The sequence below is a fragment of the Lutra lutra genome, chromosome 13, assembly GCF_902655055.1.
Source record: "Lutra lutra chromosome 13, mLutLut1.2, whole genome shotgun sequence".
In the NCBI taxonomy this organism is placed as follows: Eukaryota; Metazoa; Chordata; class Mammalia; order Carnivora; family Mustelidae; genus Lutra; species Lutra lutra.
In genome coordinates, this window is record NC_062290.1 from 76,344,563 (window position 1) to 76,364,874 (window position 20,312).

The window sequence follows — 20,312 nt, forward strand, 5'->3', positions numbered from 1 at the left end:
GGGCACAGCACTCACTGTGCACCCTGGCTGGCACAGGGGGCCCTCCCCAAATGCTGGTGATCACTATTATTGTTACCGCCAAGTAGGAAGAGCGAGAAGATGGCTCTGCCCTAACTTCCTTCTATGACCTTTGCCCCCAGATATGATTATTACTAACTCCATGCTGCCACACCTCCTGCCATTTTCACCACGTTTTTACTGAAGCATATTCCGAACGTCCAGAAGATTCCTCCAGGTTCCGGGTCCAAAAGCACAGTGTGGAAACCCTGGGCAGCTGTCGCTGGTGTGCGGACAGCTGAGAACCGGGGCAGGAGCAGGGCAGGAGGGCGGAGTGCCTGCCCCCATCGTGCGGATTCAGGGCTGAAGGGCAGAGCAGCTAACAGGGGCTTCCTGGAGCCAGTCCCCAGCCCAGTTCTACCTCCTCTTTGCTGTGTGATCTCAAGCAAGTGATGACCTCTCTGAGCCTCAGTTTGCTTATCTTTCTGTGAAGGATGATACAACATGGACTTACGTGAAAGTCACTTTGTGGGGTGCCAGGCCTAGAATAATGACTCAGGAGAGGCTGGCTGTCACCATTTCTCGGCCCAGCACCCAGCCACCGGCAGTCCCTGCCGTCGGCTGTCCCTCACGCCCACCCCGCCGGTTCAACGCAATTTCCATGTGGAGCACATAGGGGACTCAAATCCAGGTGCTGTGTCACACGCACCTCACTGTGTTTCTCAGACTGCTGGCACCTGGTGCCCACCCTATTGCCGGCAGTGCTCCAACCACAGGAGAGACCCACGGGCCCTGGGGTGCTGGGGGGGCAGGGGGGGAGCGGGACCCAGCCCAAGGGGCTCTCTCCAGACCCCGCTCAAGGAAGACGAGAAAACAGGTGCACTCAGGAGACAGTCTGCCCTTTCTCCTCGGCATGTGCTCTCTCGATGACAGAAGAGAGAACTCTGGAGGTTTTCAATCCCAGTGCTAAAAGTGACCACAGCAAGAGTTCTAGAACATGCCTTGGCCCATCTCAGTGCTCTCATGGAACAAAATAACAGACTCAAAGTCTGACAAATCAGAGATGTCAGCTTTGGAACGAAAAAGAGATGCAATTTTCTAAGAGGCCAATGGTCGGGTCATAAAAGGACCAGAAGGAACAGGAAGAGTCACTGAGACACCATGGGGGCCACAGGACAAACAGAGAAAGGTCTGGAAAGACAAGCCAGCTGCTGACGGTCATCACGTTCCAGGGCTGGACGAAGGGAGGACCTGAGTCGGGCTGTGACTGACTTTTTTACAACGATCTCTACACGTAGCAAAAGGAAAAGTAAGGATTTTTAAAAAATATGTATGGGGCACCTGGGTGGCTCAGTGGGTTAAAGTCTCTGCCTTCAGCTCAGGTCATTATCCCAGGGTTCTGGGATGGAGCTCTCTGCCCAGCGGGGAGCCTGCTTCCTTTCCTCTCTCTCTGCCTGCCTCTCAGCCTACTTGTGATCTGTCTGTCAAATAAATAAATAAAATATTTTAAAAAAATATGTATTACACACGTAGCCAAGTTGGTATCTGCCAGGAGTCTCTACTGTGAACTTATTATTTTTCCTTTTACAATTAGGAAATATTTTGGTGGAGACGTTTCCACACTATGCAAGGAAAATAATCCTGCTTCTGCCTAAACCCCTGCCCGCTGTTTCACACCCACGGGCGCATCTTGCCTGCCGTAATTGTCACTATAATGGAACATTTTAACAGCGATTTCCTCCTCCCGTGTTCCTTCTGTGTTTATTCATGGGAATTTTTCCTTAGGGAAGAGTGGTTGCTTCTCCCTCATCTATTTATTTCATTCTTTATGTAATTACATTAGTACGGACTCAAGGCTGTTTCTGGCATTCTCCGGCCACCAGGAGCTCTTCTGATCCACTGGTGGGTTCTGGGACCCATCTTGCCCCACAGCCTTACTTTGTGGGACCTACTACAGGACGCCCTGGGCTCCTCTTGTACCTTCCCAGCCCAAGACCTGGAATCACCATTTCTACAGAGATCCCTGGCTCCCTTTTATTTTTTATTTTTTTAGATTTTATTTATTAGAGCAAGAGAGAGAACGCTCACACGCATGTGCACAAGCAGGGGTGAGGGAAGGCAGGGGAGAAGCAGGCTCCCCACTGAGCACAGAGCCTGACACAGGGTTCAATCCTAAAACTCTGGGATCATGACCTGAGCTGAAGGCAGACACTTACCACACTGAGCCACCCAGGCACCACCCTCTGTCCCCGGCTCCTTTTATTTAGAAAATAGTATTTAGGGGCACCTGGGTGGCTCAGTGGGTTAAACCTCTGCCTTTGGCTCAGGGCATGGTCTCAGGGTCCCGGGATCGAGGGGCTCTCTGCTCAGCGGGGAGCCTGCTTCTCCCTCTCTCTCTGCCTGCCTCTCTGCCTACTTGTGATCTCTCTCTCTCTCTCTGTCAAACAAATAAATAAATCTTTAAAAAAGAAAAAAGTATTTAGAAACTAAGATCTGGGTACTTAAGTGTACCTTTTTTTATTGGGGTGTCCCTGCTTCTAGCCCTTCTGCATGAATAGAGCAAAGAACTATACCTACATGTTCTAAATCATCCGTATACACACACAGCTCTATTTCTGTAGCTGCATGTGTACACATCTACATTTTGTCTCTCTTTTTGATAAATGTGTCCATATTGATACCTTTGATTCAGTCCCTCAAGGTTTATTTCCTACTTTCCTTTCCTTACTTGTAATGTTTTTCTAAAAGTGAAAACTTGGCTCTCATTATCTAAAATATAGGTGGGACACCTGGGTGGCTCAGTGGGTTAAGCCTCTGCCTTGGGCTCAGGTCATGATCTCAGGCTCCTGGGATCGAGCCCCGCATCAGGCTCTCTGCTCAGCAGGGATCCTGCTTCTCTCTCTCTCTGCCTGCCTCTCTGCCTGCTTGCGATCTCTCTCTCTCTCTGTCAAATAAATAAATAAATAAAATCTTAAAAAAAAAAACCCAACAGCTACTTAGTTTTTCAACCTTAGTGTACAAATGAAGTAGTTTCAGAATTCCCAATCTATGTGCTTTTTTTTTCTTTTTTGGTGGGAAGGGTCAGAGAGGAAGAGAGAGAGAGAGAGAAAACTCAAGCAGGCTCCACACCCAGTGCGGAGCCTGACGTGGGGCTCAATCTCATGACCCCGAGGATCACGACGCGTAATGAGCTGAGCCATTCAGGTGTCCCCATATGCTTTTGAGGAAAAAAAAAACAAAAAACCAAACCCAAAGTGCCAAATGGAATACAGTGTTTGTGTATAGTTGTCCTTGTCTTTGTCTTACAGCATCAGTCAAAACAATGTTTTCCAAAATTACTTCAATGAGTGCCTTTCCTCTCCATTCTCCCTCAGCGTGGTGGTGTGAATCACCAGTAACACAGTTAGGTTCTTTGTCTTCCTTTGGCTCAGTCTGCACTCCATCTACGCCCCCACAGCTAATCTTTAAAAATTTACATACAGGGCGCCTGGGTGGCTCAGTGGGTTAAGCAGCTGCCTTCGGCTCAGGTCATGATCTCGGGGTCCTGGGATCGAGTCCCGCATCGGGCTCTCTGCTCAGCGGGGAGCCTGCTTCCCTTCCTCTCTCTCTCTGCCTGCCTCTCTGCCTACTTGTGATCTCTGTCAAAAAAAAAAAAAAAATTTACATACAGTAAAGTCCACCCTTCAGCGTCGGGTTCTGTGGGTCTCGACAAGGGCACAGAGCCACGTGTCCACCATCACAGTTTATACAAAACCCCTTCCCAGATCTGCTGCCCATTCCGAGAGTCCTTCACAAATTCTTGAGACAAGTCCTTTGTCAAAAACATGATCAGAACCCATTTTTCTTCCCCAACTTTGTGGCTTATCTTTCCTTTCTCTTGAAAGTATCTCCCGCAGAGACGTTTTTAATTTTGACAAAATCTCATTTGTCACATTTTTCTTTTACGGATCTTGCTTCTGAGGTTGTATCTAAAAACTCTTACCCGAGGTCACACAGATTTTCTCCTGCACCTTCCCAGAATAGGCAGTCTGGCTTTATCTTCTCCATTTTGAGTGAATTTTCATGGAAGGGGCTGAGGTTTGGGTAAGGGTCACCTGTTTGCCCACAGACATCCAACTGTTCCAGCACTGTTTGTTCAAAGGACTATCCTTTCTCCATCGAATTACCCTTGTGCTTCTGCCAAAAATCAGCTAAGTATATTTGTGGAGGTTTATTTCTGGACTCACTCCTCTGGTCCACTGGTCGCTGTGTCCCCCCCCGCCCAATACTGCCCACGCTATCTTGCTTAATTCAGCCTTAACCTAAGTCCCGAAGTCAGGGAGCGAATTCTCCAACAGTGCTCTTCCAATTGAGAATTGTTTTGACTCTCCTAGTTTGTCTGCCTGTCCATTTAAATATTTAGAATCATATTGTAACTATCTACCAAAAAACCGACTAGACTTGGAAATGGGGATTGCCCTGAATCCAGATCAAATTAGGGAGATCTGACATCTCAATCACACTGAGCCTTCCTGTCCATGAACACAGCGCCTCTCTCCATTTATTTACGTCTCTTCTGTTTTGTACTTGTCAGCATGTAAATATGACACATTTTGTTATTTATGCTTGAGGACTTTTGGGTGCTACTCAAAACTGTATGTGTGAATTCTGAATTCCAGTAACTCGTTGCCAGCTTATAGAAATACAACTGATTTCTGTAGGCTGACTTTGTTATCATTCTACCTTGCTAAATTCATTTAGTGGGTCTAGAAGCTTCTTTGGAAATTCTTCGGAAATTTCCACGTAGACAATCGGTCTTTGTAAATAGGGTCTCATTTCTTCTTTTCACACGGATATGGACTTACTGCACTGATACTGGACAGGAGTGGCGACAGAAGACATTTTTGCCTCATTTCAATCTTAGAAGAAAGCACTTAGTAGAATGCTTTTTTCTTTCTTAGAAGATAGCTTTGTTGTAGGTGTTCACAGGCTGATTCTGAATGTTTCTCACCATTAAGGATGTTTGAGGTTTGTTGGATGCCCGTCATTGAGTCAAGGAAGTTCCTTTGATTCCTAGTGTTCTTATCATAACTGGACACTGAATTTTGTTAAGTGCTTTTTCCATTCATCTTTTTTTTTCCCTTTAGTCTGCTAATAACATTGATTTTCACATGTCAATACAGCCTTGCATTGCTTGGATAAAGGAATCCCCACACGGTCACGGTATATATCCCTTTTACAGATTCAAAGACTTGATTTGCTAATATTTTGCTGAGTATTTTTGCATTCAACATATCCTGGAGGGTGGTGGTCAGTAGTTTTCTTGCAATGTATGTATGTATTTGGTCATGAGATCACATGACACTGGCCTCATAAAATGGACTGGGAAGCATGGCCCTTTTTTTTTTTTTTTTAAAGATTTATTTATTTGAGAGAGAGAGAGAGAAAGTGTAGGGTGGGGGAGAGGCAGAGGGAGAGAGAGAATCTCAAGCAGACTCCTTGCTGGGTGCAGAGCCCAATCTGGGGCTCAATCTCACGACCCTGAGACCATGACCTGAGCTGAAACCAAGAGCTGGACACCCAACCGGACTGAGCCACGCAGGCACCCCGCATTGTCTCATCTTTTATTTCCAGGAAGAGACAGCAGAGTATTTTTTTCCTTAACTGTTCAAAAAGGTTCATTAGTGAAAGCATCCGGACCTGGGTTTTCTTCTTTGGATGGTTTTTGAATACAAATTCAACTTCTCTGACACATACAAAGAACTCCAGGTTTTTCTATTTTTCCTTTTTGAGCATTCATAGTTCACATCTTTCAAGAAATTGGTCTATTCATCTAAGTTGTAGAATTTATAGACTGAGAAGTGTTTGTAATATTTGCTAATTATCTAAGATTTTTCTGTCAAGAATTATATAAATACGAACACCGAGTTTTTGCTGTCTCGCTGGACTGCCATAAAAATCAGCCACAATCACAAATAAAAATCCCCTTACAGGATCCTCACTAAACAGGTAATGCGTGGTAGCCACGCCTCTCCCCCCACCAAGAATAAGCAGGAAGCAGCCTTGGGAGAGTTTGCCAAGCTGCTGCTTTTCTCTCAGCAGAACTGTTTTGGGGAAGCATGGGGACACAAGGTCAAACTGCCCGATGATGTAGGTAGCGGCTCTGTGCGGGGGTCCTGCCCCCCCTCTCCATGACCCTCAGCCCGTCCCTTCCCCCCTTGCTGGCTCTTAGCATCCTCATGTATAAAATGGGAGCTTAGGGGGCTGGGATCTGTCCACACAGATGGACTCCTGCCACCTACCTCTATCAGGGAGAGCTGGGGGTGGCACCTGAGGCCCACATGGCCCCTGTGATGAGCAGATCTCACTGTGGGCCACGGTGGCCACTCAGCTCCCTTCAACACAAAGGCAAGCACCTCTCAGGGAAAGGGTCTTACTGCTCAGTTTGTGACGATCACCAACACTTCTTAGTGGGATGTGATCCTTAAAAAAAAAAAAAAGCAAGCTCTGTGTAGTCAGGTCAGAATGCAAATGAAACAGAGGTCAAGACTACAGCTCTGGGGTCCAAAGACCTGGTTTGGGGCCTGCCTAGGCCAGACACACTCGTTCATTGAAGAAATATTTCCTGAGTACCTGCTGTGTGCCAGGCTCTGTCGTGGGCAGGGAGATGAAGTGTTTAAAGAACCACCAAGCTCTGGCCCACAGGGACAGTCATAAAATAAACACTCACCGTTTACGATGGGATGAAGGAGTTCTCCGCCCCCCCTCCCTGAGTTGTGACAACGGTGCAGGGGTGACACGGGTAGATCACCTGCTGTTGGTGGGTGCTCGTTAGAGGGGCGCTGCCTGGGCCCAATCTAGAGAGGAAGAGTCGGGGGAACGGACACTGGCAAAGCCCATCCAAGGAGGGGTCAGCCCAGCCCTTCCGGCTTCACCAACAAAGCCGCCACACTGCGTGGGCTCCAGCGAGGCCCAGCAGAGAGAGCAGATCTGCAAGGCAGCAGGCTGTCCCCAGCCACTGGGACACTGACACTACACACCAGACATAGTCTGTCACCCAGCTGCAAGCAGCAGTGTGGTGACCCAGAATGTGGGACGCTCTTGGGAGCGTCTGCTCAGAAGTGGGTCTGCTCAGAAGACCCCCAGCCAGGATGGCAGCCTACTCCCACCAGTGGCAACTAAATGGGCCTCCGACCCTGGCCTGAGCTCAGGGGTAAAGACCGTGTGACAGGGCAGGATCCAGACAAATGCACTGGGCTTGAGAAGCTTGGTGGCTCCTGAGAAGAACACACGTCCTTCATTTCCTGTCTCTGTGTTCTTTTGTTATCTGGTCAAGTTAGTGGACTAGCGAGGTGACAGCAAAGCACGTGGCCTTTGGAGGAGGGCCTGAGGGACCAGGGCCCCAGATCCCTGTGTGATCCCGAGCAAGCTACTGCACCTCTCTGGGCCTCAAGTGCTCACCTACGAAACTGCACTGTTGATGCCCACCATGGGGCTACTGGGAGGATTACGTAGGCGTGTATCCCACAGGGTTGAGCACAGTGCCCGATTCATAATAACTGCTGAATAAGCACCAACTGCCGTCATTATTATTATTTTTAAATGCCAGTCGATCTGGCTGTCCTCAAAGGAACAAATAAGGTTTTATGGTCCGTTCTGCGGTGGGGGGCTAGAAGCTGGGGCAGGGGAGGCAGGTGCAAAGGAACCTGAGAGTTCTAAAGGTAAATGCTGAAGGCGGGGGTTAGCCCCTACTGGGAGGGTGGGACAGCGGCAAGCTCCACCCCTGCCACCCCCAGGGTAAGTGTGGGGAAGTGCCTGACCCCCTCCTGAGAGCTGCTTTCCCCCTAGCACTTGACTTGCCCTCCCCTGGACTCAGAAGCGAAGTGAGCAGCTGGAAGCCAGGCAGAAGGCAGCGTTTCCATCCCCGGAAAGATCTGCACAGCAGCAAGGAGCCCTATTGACAAATAAAGCCTGTTCTTGGCTCCACCACCCACCAAGCCAAGCCCCTTTATTCTGCTTCAATATGCCTGATTCCACTGACAGCACGTTGGCAACAAACGGAATTAATCAGTCCTGGGTGCCCGAGCGAGTGTGGGCAGGTGTTAGCACATTCGCGGGAACTCAGAGCGGGAACGTGAGACCATGGCGGGGGGAATGCAAAGTGCTTTACTGCGGCGGGGAAAGAAGGAAAAGCCTCTTCTGGGGGCGGGCATTTTATGAGCAAATAAAGCCTCTGACTGCCCGCCACTGGGTAGCAAGCTGAAGGGACCGGAAAACTTCCGTGGAATATTCTTCCACTGCCTTGTTTCCAAAAGGGCATGGCTCTCCCATTGCTGCTTTCATGCTTATAAAAGTACTATTCGCTCCATTCAGACCCCGTGCAGGGATGTGAAGAACGGTGAAAGTCATCGGTCATCCCACTGCCTTCGGGAAACACGCTGACACGCTGGGACAGGTCGGTGTGACAGCTGCTCCGCGTTCTCTGTAAATATTTGCACACGCATCTGCAGTCTGAGTGCGATCCTGTGAGGTCCGCGGTGTTGCAACCTGTGCTCCCCACTTAATCACAGACCTTGGGCATCCTTCCTTATTACTAACTGCGGTTCCCGAGCCTCATCTTTTCCCGGCTGCACGGTCTTGGGTGAAATGACACACCCCGTGTGATCGGGCGCCTTCACTTTGTCAGCATCATCTGGCACTTTCCCCCCACTTGGCTCTCTGCATCAGCCACACGGGCCTTCCTGGGCATCTGGGAACATCTCACTCCGTTTACTTAAGCGTTGGCTGTTCTTTCTGCCTGGAATCTCATTTCCTCCTTCACGTCATTAATTTTCCTGTCTCCTATTAAATTTCAACTGAAATGTTACTTCCTCCAGGAAGCCTTCCCGGATATCCAAGATCGGAGCTGGTCTCCCCTGTTATACACTCACACAGTTCCATGGGCTTTGCCCTCTTGTTATTTATCCTGATTGTAATTAAAAAACTGAGTCATTCCACCTCTGACCCGCCCTGTCTTCCCATTAGAAAGCAAGCTCCTGGAGGTCAGAGACTCTGTCTTGCTCAGCTCTGTGAGGCGAGCACTGTGTCTGACACGCAGGGGTCCTCAGTATACACTCGCTGATTAAAAGGAAGGAAGGGAAGGAGAGGCAGCCATGGACACTCACTGCCTTTACGTAATGTCCCCTCCCTCCTGCCCTCCCTCCCTCTCTTCCTTCCTTCTTCCCTCCCTCTCTCCCTCCTACTCTCCTTTTCTCCCCCCTTCCTCCCTCCCTCCCTCACTTCCTCCCTCCCTCCCTCACTTCCTCCCTCCCTCCCTCGCTTCCTTCCTCCTTCCCTCTCTTTCTTCCTCCTTCCTTCCTCCCTCCCTCCCTCATAAAACACCTGCCAAGAGGCTACCTGTTTTGCCGTCTCTCTGTGGCTATGGGGACCCACAGGTGAAGGGAAACAGAGTATGTTCCTGGCACCTGGGCACCCTCTGGCTCTCGGGCTGGGAAAATGTGCAAATCTGGGAGAAAGCCTCCAAACTCATCCAGCCCAACTATTCAGCTGCTTGCTGTCCAAGCAGGGAGACCGAGACCCAGTGAGGGGAAGGACATGGCCACCCTCACCCAGCTGATCGCCGGCAGGTCCTAGGGCTCCTGCCCTCCCCTATACAAGGCAAGCCCAGGGTGTGTCAGGCCTGGGTTCAAATCCCAGCTCTGACATTAGAAAGAGTTTGACCTGCAATTCCATGAGCCTCCATCTCTTCAGCTCTGAACTGGAGACAGTGACACCTGTTATCACCAAGAGGCAGGCAGTGAAGCCTAGTGGTTAAGGACATGGGGGGATGGGGTCACTGGGTGATGGGCATTAAGGAGGGCATGGGATAGAATGAGCCCCAGGTGTTATGTACAACTGACGAATCACTGAACTCTCCCTCTAAACCTAATAATGCACTATATGATAATTAACTGAATTTAAATAAAACGGAATAAAATTCAAAAGAAAAAGCAACAACAACAAAAAGAACAGGGACTTAAGTGTGCAGGGTGGGTGCAGACCAAGCACGTCTTAGTTGGGTGACCTCGGGCAAGTTGCTTAACACCGCTCCCGAATCTGCCACCTGTAAAAATGGGGACGAGAACATTCCTTTCTCGCACCTCTTCCTAAAAATCACAAAACACTGTGAAGCGTTTTGCACAGGTCTGGCACAGTGACTCCTCAGTAAGTGGACAACGTGATAATAAAAGCTGCCATCTGTCAGGGATGAGAGAGACAGAGACGGAGAAAGTGCCCAGGGCTCTCTGCCCAGACCCTAATACATCCTCTCTCACGCTCCCTCCCTCTTTCTTTTAACATGGATTCGATCAGAATCCGTCCACCCCCAACAGAGTAGAGAACGTGCTCAGACATTTCCTGTCATGGAGGACACAGCTCACATCATCACATGGCATTCTCTCTATGAGAGACCACAGGAAAAGTGCTCCCAGGCTCAGGAATAACCAGGCTTCTCAAGCACGGGTGGTCTGTTTTCACCTCACAGACATCTCTGATCTGCTTCCCTCTTTGCACTGGCTGCCAGGAAGCTCAGGGCCAAATCTGCATCCCGCCTTGTAGTGAGTGCTCTGGGAAAGACCTTCACCCTGGTTTCATCTCTTTCTCTCAGGCCCCATATTTCTTCTCCCCAATCTCCTCACTCATTCACTTAAAAAAAAAAAAAAAAACTTTATTCAGTGACGAAAAGGTGCTGCTCATCTTTTTTGAAATGGGGGGCGGGTTAAGAAATAAATGGAATGAAAACTGCACACAGGACAAATGCAATGTGGTTGGCTGAAGTAGATCACATTAGTGAAAAAAACTGGTGACCCGGTAGAAAGCATGTGGTTTGTGGAATAGCATCGTATCAACGTCAGTTTCTTGACCTTGACAGACATACTGAGATTATTACATAACATGTTGATGTCAGGGGAAACTGGATGAAGGATAAATGGGAAATACCTTTATGACTTCTCAGTAAATCGAAAATTATCCCAAAATAATGAACTTCTTAAAAAACAAAATGTGCACACAGGCTACTGGGAGATTGTTTCCTCTTGGAAGTCATCTTTCTCTGAGAACACGGCATGTGTTCTGGGGACCCAGAGGCATTTCAGAATCAACCAGACCCAACCCATGCTTGTGGGGCCTCTACTGCTGGCCCAGCTGGCCAGAATTCTGATCCCTACACAGGAGTCCCCGCTTTGCCTCCCACTCACTGTGTGATGGTCTGAGCCTCAGCTGCTGCACCTGTAAAATGGGCTAACCTAAGAAGCTGCTCTCCCAGATATGTTGTGGGGATGTGATTTAACGGCACAAAGATGGGGAGGAACAGAAGCCTGTCTCGGGCTATCAGGGCTGCTATGGCAAAACACGGCAGACTGGGTGACTTATATCCAAGACATTCATTCCTCGCAGTTCTGGAGGCTGGAAGTCTGGGGTCAGGGACCAGCAAGGTCGGGTGCAGATTGCGCACTCTTTGCATCCTCACTTGCGGCGAGGGAGCTCTGGGGGTCGGGACCCTTTAATAAGGACATGAATCCCATTCATGAGGCTCCACCCCTTTGACCTAAGCACCTCCCAAAGGCTCCCCCCCAACCCCGTCATGTTGGGGGTCAGGGATTGCACAGATGAATGTGGGGGACACAAGCATTCAGTCTGTGACAGCAACGCTCAATAAACTTAACCTTCATTATTAATGTCATTGTCAGCTCGTTCCTCCTCTCATCTTTTCAACAATCCTGAGAAAGAGGTGTTATTTATGATGCTCAGCTGGGAGAGGGAGGGGAAGCTCGGACAGCTGGAGGGGTTCCCCAGGGTCACCCAGCTATTAAATAAAAACAGCAAAGCTAGGTTTCGAACCCAATCTCCCAGACTCCAAGCCCAGAGCTCTTCCAACTGCATCATCTATCCTAAAAAAAGCTGAGATTGTGAAGACACAGTCTCATTTCGTGTTTCATTCCCTGGCTGTCTGGTTACCCACGGTGAAACCCTCTGGCTCCCTCAGGGTCACGCCTTCCTCCCCAACCCCTCCAACCCCAACCTATCTCATTATGCAAGGTGGGCTCGGATGCCACCTGGGTCCACTGCTCCCATCACTGCTGCCTTGTCTTCCCTGACATCAGGATTTACCCCCAACACACACTGCCACTTTAGGTGATCTGTCTTCTGGGCTCCAGGTCCTTGTCCCTGCCTTGCCCACTGTCACTGCCCCCCAAAGCCCTGAGCAAGTTGTGGCAGGGTGGTGCGACGTAGCGGCTAAGGCCACCGGCTGCAGAACAGACGCCTGGGCTCCGTCTGGTCCGCAACCATCAGCACCGTAACCTGGGCAAGTCAGTTTCACCTTCTCTACATGTCCACCTGAACAACTGGAAAATGTGGGTCAGAGCCACCTCCCCCCAAGGGCAGCCTGAGGGTTCAATGAGCTACGTGTGAAGTCAATGACCAGGACCTGGACGCAGTCAGCCTTCTCTAAAGCTCGAGCTAACAATACTATTTCAATAATTGCTGGTTGCCCTGACGGACTGCCACCTGGGAGCTGCTGGGTGTGAGCTCAACCCAGCTCCCGCTTTCTCCACTCTTCCCTCTCCATGCTCCACAATGAACCTGAGGTCAGGGCCACTGCAGCCACCAGCGGTGTTTGCAAAACAGCGGTCATGAAGAGCTCAGCTGGCCTGCCACCCAGCACCACGTGGGAGGCTGCCCTCCTCTGAGGACTGCTGGGAGATAGGCTCGGGAGGTGGGGCCACGGCTCCTACCGCTTCCTCTTGCAGCCAGGGGGGCTCCCAGCTGCGACCAGGCCTCAAGGGAGGGAGGTGTGACCACCCCGCTGCAGGTCTGACCGAAATCAGCTGCAGAGAGCTCCAAGCACAGCTCCTTCTCTCCCAGCCCTGCGTGTGCAGCCCTGGCGCCCGTCCCTAGCCCGAGGGAGTCAGGCCGCTCACCTTGAGTCCGCTGCTTTCGGCTTCTGAGCCCGGGTCCACGCCGGTGACGTAAATGCCCAGGCCGTACTCTGCTCCCCCTCGGATTGTGAGGCCCAGGGACCGGCCGTCTCCCAGCACCAGGTTCACCTGCAGGAGGGACAGGAGATCGCTATTCGAGGGCCTGAGGGGGACATGAATGTCGTGGGGGGGGGGCGGCATAGCAGACTCTGGAGTCCTTGGCCTATCCCAAAGGGCACACCGATTCAGGCCTGGAACATTCCAGATCAGCTGCCCCAGCTCTGCCTCCAACTTACTGAGTGGCCTTGGGGACATCCCTCTCCCTCCTGGGCCACAGCTGTAAGTGCAGGAAAAGAAAGGCGATGAAGGCGGTGACCCCTAGAATTCTCTAGAGTGATGTGACATTTCAGGTGTTTACCTGTGCTCCACACCATGGGGACCACAGACACCCCCCCCCCCCCCCCCCAGCCAGCTGCCCTTCACCACACCTTCAGCCAGGGAGAGCCTGCTCTGGCCCCAGGTTCCTTCACCTTCCATCCTCCTTAGCACCAAGGCTAAGTCCACTCCGCCTCCCTATCTTCCACCACCCAGGGGTCCCCTGCCCAACCCCCAGGAGTCTCCTGCTCTGCTACCCATTCCAGCGGCCCATGGCAATATGGCCTCAGCTGCCCTTCTTTCTAGAAACACAGGGAGCACTTGCTGAGTGCAGACCCATTGCTGGGCCAGGGGACCAAGAGATGACCCAGACCAGTCCTGCTCTCAATATTCTCAGCAGAAGGGCACAGAGACCAGGAAGCCGACCTTCATGGGACAGTGTGATCAGAGCGCAATGGGGCAGCTCAGAGGCCACAACAATGCAGAGAAGGTGCAAGGTCCTGACCGGAGACGAGGGTAGTGGTTGGGGGGCTTCCCGGAGAAGGTGACAGCTCTGATGAGATTGGAGAGTGAGCAGGAGTCAACCCGGCAGGGGCCAGCAGGGGTGGGAAGGGCTTTCCAAGGTCAGCACACAGCAGTAGGGGAGCATGCTTTGCTCAGGATAGGATTGTGGGGTGAGTCATTATGGCCTAGGCCGGGAGCGCTGAGGGGGAGCTGGGGGGCTAGGGGACAAGCAGGGGAGGCTGGGGGCTGATTCTGGAAGGCCTCATAATCCATGAAGGAGCCTGCAGGAACATGCATATGTCTTGAGTATGAAAGAGGAATTAGGGAAAAGGAGGAGTTGCACTAGAAGACCCCGAACTCACCCCAAAAGGGTAGAAAATATCCCTAAACAGGTTAAGACCGGGACAAGGAAGGGACCCAAAGAGAACACAGACTTTTGCATGTATTAATCCCACTTAATTCTTCAACCACCCTGGGTGGAGATGGTGAAGGAGACAGACTCAGGTCCAAACTGCCTGATGGGGGGAGCTGCTGTGTGATCTCAGGCAACATCCTTAATCTCTCAGTGCTTTGGCCTCTTCACCCACAAAAAGAAGATGAAATTAGCCTTACAGGGCTTCTACGGAAAGGGTCACATTAAGAGACAGATGCAGGCTAGTTTCTGGGCCACAGTGAATGCTTGGCAAACGTCAGCCACTGTTGGTTCCACTTTGCATGTGACAAAACCAGACAAGGCCACCGAGCCACAGCTGACTCCTGCAGGCTGGCTGACGTCAGGAGAGGGTCCAACAGAGAGAACGCCTCTGGGGCGTTTGGTTCTAGGACCGCAGGCTCTGGGGCAGCCCCACCCCCTTCAAGCCAGAGTCGGCTCCCGGTTTGCTCCCCCGAAGGAAGACCACATTAGAAAGGACAGCATCTGTGAGCCCCCCATTGCTCTCAGGGGGGCACCTGGGGACGGTCACCCAGCAGCGTCAGAGTGATGGATGTTCTGGAAACAGCAGGCTCTGAGGACGGGCTTGACAATGCAGCCCCTTGTGACGGCCCCGCCCAGCCCAGTGCAGCGCCGCGGCTGGGACAGCTGTGAGCTGGCGTGGGTTCGTGCCCGGTGCAGCACAGGCACTCAGAAAACACTGGCTATTGTTCTTATCTTCCTGGTGGCCCCGGCCAGCCAGCAATGGGGCTCGCGTGCACAGATGGGGTGCCCTAGAAGGAAGGCCAAGGTGTCCTCCCCGACGCTGCTGCCTCAGAGGCCAGGATGGGCCGTGCACTTGAGCAGTGGCTGGTTCGCTCCACTCGCTCACCCAGCCCCCCAAGTCTGGGCCTCGTGCGGGGCACTGGATCACAGGAGCATGTGACACGGTCCCTGTCCCCAGGGTGGGGACTGGTGGCTGCTGGTGGCTCACCTCCCCCAGCGCAGCAGCTCCCATCCAGGGACTAGGAGAAGAGGGCAGGTGAAAGCCCCACCCCTGCCTCCTTCGGGATGATCCTGAGGGCCAGCGCATCCCCTGCGCCCCCGAGGCGGGCGTCACATCCACTGCGCCCTCTGTCCAGTCCCGTGGCCCCGGTGCCCTGTACCAGCGTCGAACCCAGGGCACTGCCTTGCTGTGGTGATGAACGACCACACACAAGTATTTTGGGCGCAGGAAGGTGGCAAAAACTCAGAACCCAGACACAGCATAGCCCCCAGGAGTCCCGCAGGGTTCTGTTTGGCTAAAGCAAGGTGGGGAACCCGGGGAAGAGACAAGATTAGTCAGTGGGGGGTCAAGAGCCAGGCCTAGAAGACTGGGCTTTAGGTGAAAGAGAGACCTGCTCAGATTCATTCAGATTTTTGGAAGACTGCCAGCCAGGTCCTTCAGGAAAGCGTGTACACCTTGAGGCAGTGGCCGGGTGGGAGTGGGGTAGGTGGGGCCCAGATCTGGGGGAGGTCAGTGAGACCGGCTGAGAACAGAGTGTGCAGCTTCCTCCCGATCCCCTGCCATGCCCACAGAACGCACCCTTTCCCCCATGCTCTCTGCCTTCAGGGCCTAGGGCACACACACCTGGAGTCCAGCTCATGCGGTGGCCTGGAGTCAGTCACTCTCCTCCCCGACCTGGGATCCCCAGCTCCAAGCCCAGAAGATTCTGGGAGGAGAGAGCCAAAAGGAGCCCCCCTGACAGCCAGATGGCAGCGGCTATCTGCGGCAGGCCCCTCTGAGCCCTGAGGATGGAAACAAACCTCCCCGCCTCCCCACCACCTCCCCATAAATCCGTTACGTGGGAATAAAACAGCCTGTATCACAGAGCTGTAATAACAGTCCTATCAACCACAGGGTAATCTGCCTCAATCACTTGCTGGAATTCAACCAGCATTTGGCAGGAAAAAAATTCACCTACAGGAAAGGACACTGAGCCGGCACCATGAGAACGCCACTCCCACCAATAATACGAATAACTCGTTAAATTAATTAGTCACTAAACGTACTGATTATTTCCTGAATTCCAGGCACTGGATGCATTGCCCCATTTCATCCTCTCTCTTCCTCTGTGGTTTCTATTGTTATGTCCATTATCCCAATGAGGACACTGAGGAAGGAGGGCTGAAATGATGTGGCCACACAGCAGCTGGACAGCCTAGGCATTTAACGAGCACGCTGCGTTGCCTCCCACAGCCCCAAGTTCAAATCCTGAGTCTGCCCTTTACTGTTGCGAAACCAGGGGGAAGGACCCGCTTCTCTGATTTTTAGTTTTCTCCGTCAGGTAAGTTGAGAGTCTAACGACGTACCTGGGACAGGCACTACTCACTCCACTCCCCCTCCCCTTCCTGCTTTGCCCTAGAACCCTGACCCTATCGAGGAAGCAACAGAGCAACAACCCCGAGATGTAGTCAGTCTGGGCCAAGCCTGTTCCCTTCTGCCTGGGACGTGGGTAGTCTGGGCCAGTTCTGGCCAATGGACATGATGGAGGACATCTGCTGGTGGATGCTGGGAGCGATTCTGCCCTCAGAGAAAAAAGAGGCATAGGCATAGGGTGAGAGGGGCCTTCTGCCTGCCCACCCTGCTTCCACTCTGCTTTGGACACAGCTGTGATGGCAGGAGCCGCAGCTGCCATTCTGCCGCTGGGAAGCAAAAAGCCAAAGACAAAAGCCAACAAGAGGAAGGGCAGACTTACCAAAAAACTATACCTGGGGACTCCTAGCCCCACACTCCTTAAGGCTTCCGATAGCCTGGACATTCAGCCCCGGGAAGGATGGATATAGGCACGATGACTCCTTCATGGACCTCAGATCCTATGCCACCTTCTCCATGAGGCCCTCCCTGCCCCCGCCTAGAATTAGCCCACCCATATACTGCCCCTATGCCCTTTTCTATATACTATACATCACTTATTTTAACATACACACACACGAATGTAAGCGTTTCAAGGCGGTCATCCTTGGCTAGTTGCCGCTGTATTCCCAATACTCAGAACAGTTTTGGCTCACTGTAGGTACTCAGTAAACGTTGCAGGGTAAAAAGATAGGAAAGGTACGTAGCTCCTAGCTGGCACTTGAAACATGATGGCTGTCACTGGAAGGAACGACTATGCCCTAGGCACCCAGGCACCGTGCTCCACACTTCCGTACTCAAGTACTAAGCCCTCAAACAGTCCCAGGTGGCCACCAGGACGATCCCCGTACTAACAACAGGGAAAGTGACTAGACTAACCTGAGAGTAGGTGACTTGTCTGAGGTCACCTGGTCAGGAAGTTCAGTAACCAGGCTTCAAACCCAGGCCCAAAGTCCCTGCTCCCTCTGTACCAGGTTGGGCCTCAGCCCAAGCCAAGGGGCAGGGCGCCTCTTGTCCCAGTGGCTGGTCAAGTGAGGCTGGGGGAGCGGCCACTGCTGCAGTGGGGTCTGGTCACAGCCTGGAATGGGGGCTGAGGGCTGAAGACACTGTGATGGCACAGGACTAGCCCATTTGCTCGGGGACTAATGACCCCGGTGGGTGACACCTGGGCCTGGCCATCAGCTGTTCCTGCCCCACTGCTTGCCTGAGCGACTCCCAGGTGCTGACCAAGACTCCTGGCACAGTGAGCAGCCGGGCCAGAGGGAGGCCTCTCCTGAGGCTGTGCGCAGGCCAAGCCTGCAGAGCCAGAGCCAGAGGACACCCGAGGAGGTGGGGGTGGGCGCAGGGTAGATGGCACTTCCTTCTCAGTCCTGCCCAGAAGGTAAGGAGGACAGGACTTAGGATCTGAGGACAACGTGGCCTCACCACTCAGAGGCTGTGTGGCCTGGAGCAATTCATTCAGCCTTTCCGTACCTCCATTTTCTCATCCAGAAAACGGCACTACTGTTATGATCTGCAAATACTCTACAGATCTGGCTTCAGAGTCAAACGACTCCATGAAACTGCACTGAAATCTGGAAAGGTCAGAGCAGGCTGAGCCGCTGGGCGTCGAGGTTCTCTCGCTCTGGCTGCTGTGTGCGCTACCCAGTTCATAATGTCTCTTCGGAAAAAGAGGGTGACAGCGTATGTGCGGCCTGTGGCAACAGTGGAAGCAGAAGAGCCTCTTCTGAGAGCCCTTCTCCGTGTCTGTGGGGTGTGCTGCACGTGCCCCCCCAGAGTGACTGTCTCTTCGAACAAAGAACCCAGGTGTCTGGGCCCCGCAGCTCAGAATCAGCGGCAGGTTGGTGGGGAGGCGCCGGCTTCGGAGCGGGACCTAGAAACACTACGCTCATCCCCTCCACCCCGAAGACAGCCCGCAACCCACCCTGCCCTTCCTCCCTTCTCCCCCTACACATCCCAGCCCCCGCAAGCACGTTCAAACCACCCTCCGCTTCAAGCCACGTGAAAGAATGAGCTCGCCCCCTGCCCCCCTGACTCTGAACACCCACACGGGGAAGAGGCCGGCAGAGTGCGGGAACCGCCCCCCAAGATCTATTTCTCACCCTCGAGGTTCCTCTTCTAGAACCAGAAACATCATGATGGGCTCCAGGGGCTCTTTTCTGTTTTTCTCTTTACTGCAACCAGTCCACTTCCCTTGAAGGGGGGCCCACAGCACCCTTTTTTCTTCCTGCTCTCGTAAAGGTCTTTGCAGACCCGGAATCGATGTCACCCTTGTTCCTCTGCCAGCCAGGAGGACACTCAGGGACTCCCTGCTGCCAACAGGAAAATGTCTCTGGGGCACACTTACTCCCAGCCTGCCACCCGGCCCCACACTCTGTGTCCCAACTATAACTCCCACGTGACACCAGTGTCGGGGATGCGGGGGACTAGAATCCATCTAGTTCTTTCTAACCTCCCTCCCACTGCCACACCTTTCCCTCTGCCTGGACCACTATTCCCGCCACTGCCATGTAGCCAAACTCCAAAGGCTTACCTCCTCCAGGAAGCCCTCCTAAATCTCTAGCAGGCAGGAGCTCCCTCCTCCGTATACCACAGCACCCTCCCGGGTCCCTTTACGGAGCGTGCATCACATCAGCCCTTGGGACGCCTTAGCTTGCCTCCTCCGGGCTCCTCACGCTGGGGGCGGGGGCGGTACAGGGTGATGTCAGGACAGAGGGCTGGGAAAGAGAGATCTGGCCCTGCCCCTGAACTCCACCCCTCCCATCTGGGTGCCGTGGGGCACCGCCATTGCTATGGTGAGGCACCAGGTTCCAACCGGAAGGTGGGGGAAGACCTGCCCCAGCTCACAGCCATTAGAGCATGGCTACAACCAACCAAACAAACAAAAACAAACAGACCAAAAAAAAAAAAAAAAAGCCCTCAGAAAATACCAAGTGTTGACAAGGCTTTGGGGAAACCGGAACCTTCGTGCTCTGGCTGGTGCAGCCACTGTGGGAAAACAGGACAGAGCTTCCTGAGAGCATTAAAAATACAATCACCATATGCTCCAGCCACGGGCTTTCCGGGTGCTTCCCCGCAAGGACTGACTCCGAGAAACACTGCACAGCCACGAACAGCAGCTTTATGCACAAGAGCCAAGAGGACGACACCACCCGGGGGGAACAAAATGCGGTCCCTCCGGCCAGCGGACCATTATCGGCCTTAAAACAGGCAGAAATCTCACCACGTGCTGTAACCGAGACGAGCGCAGGGGTCCTGAAGGCAAAGTGAAATAAACAAGTCAGAAGAAGACAAGACACCATCTCTCTACTCGCGCGAGGTGCCCGGAGGGGTCTGATTCCGAGACACGCAGTGCACTGGTGGCCGGCAGGGGCTGGAAAGAGGAATGGCTGCCCCTGAACGGGTCTGAGTTTGGCAAGAGAAAAAGCGTCCTGGAGATGTGGTCACACAGCAGTGAGCACACACTTCATGCCCCTGAACTCGGTACCACTTACGGTGGTGAAGAAGACACAAGATATGTGATGTGTGTTTTGCCACAATTTAAAAGAAAGCCCAGAGCCCTGGGATTCTACCTCCCTGCCCCTAAGCCGTTGTGTTTCCCAGGGGAGAGGACAGGGTAGGCTCTGCCCATCAGCCCCAGCTAACCAGGAGAGAACCCCGAAGAGGAAGGCCTGACATCTGCTGAGCTCGGATGAGC

The 20,312-nt window shown here is 52.6% G+C and overlaps 1 protein-coding gene across 4 annotated transcripts in view; it reads right to left on the bottom strand.

Moving 5' to 3' along the window:
• Nucleotides 1–20,312, bottom strand: part of WHRN (whirlin) — an 89,720-nt gene that overhangs the window by 42,271 nt on the left and 27,137 nt on the right. For all 4 annotated transcript variants that reach the window (XM_047699462.1, XM_047699460.1, XM_047699461.1 and 1 more), the window contains exon 3: nucleotides 12,936–13,061. In XM_047699462.1, the coding sequence (XP_047555418.1) occupies nucleotides 12,936–13,061 (126 nt within the window). The remainder of the gene's footprint in view (nucleotides 1–12,935; nucleotides 13,062–20,312) is intronic.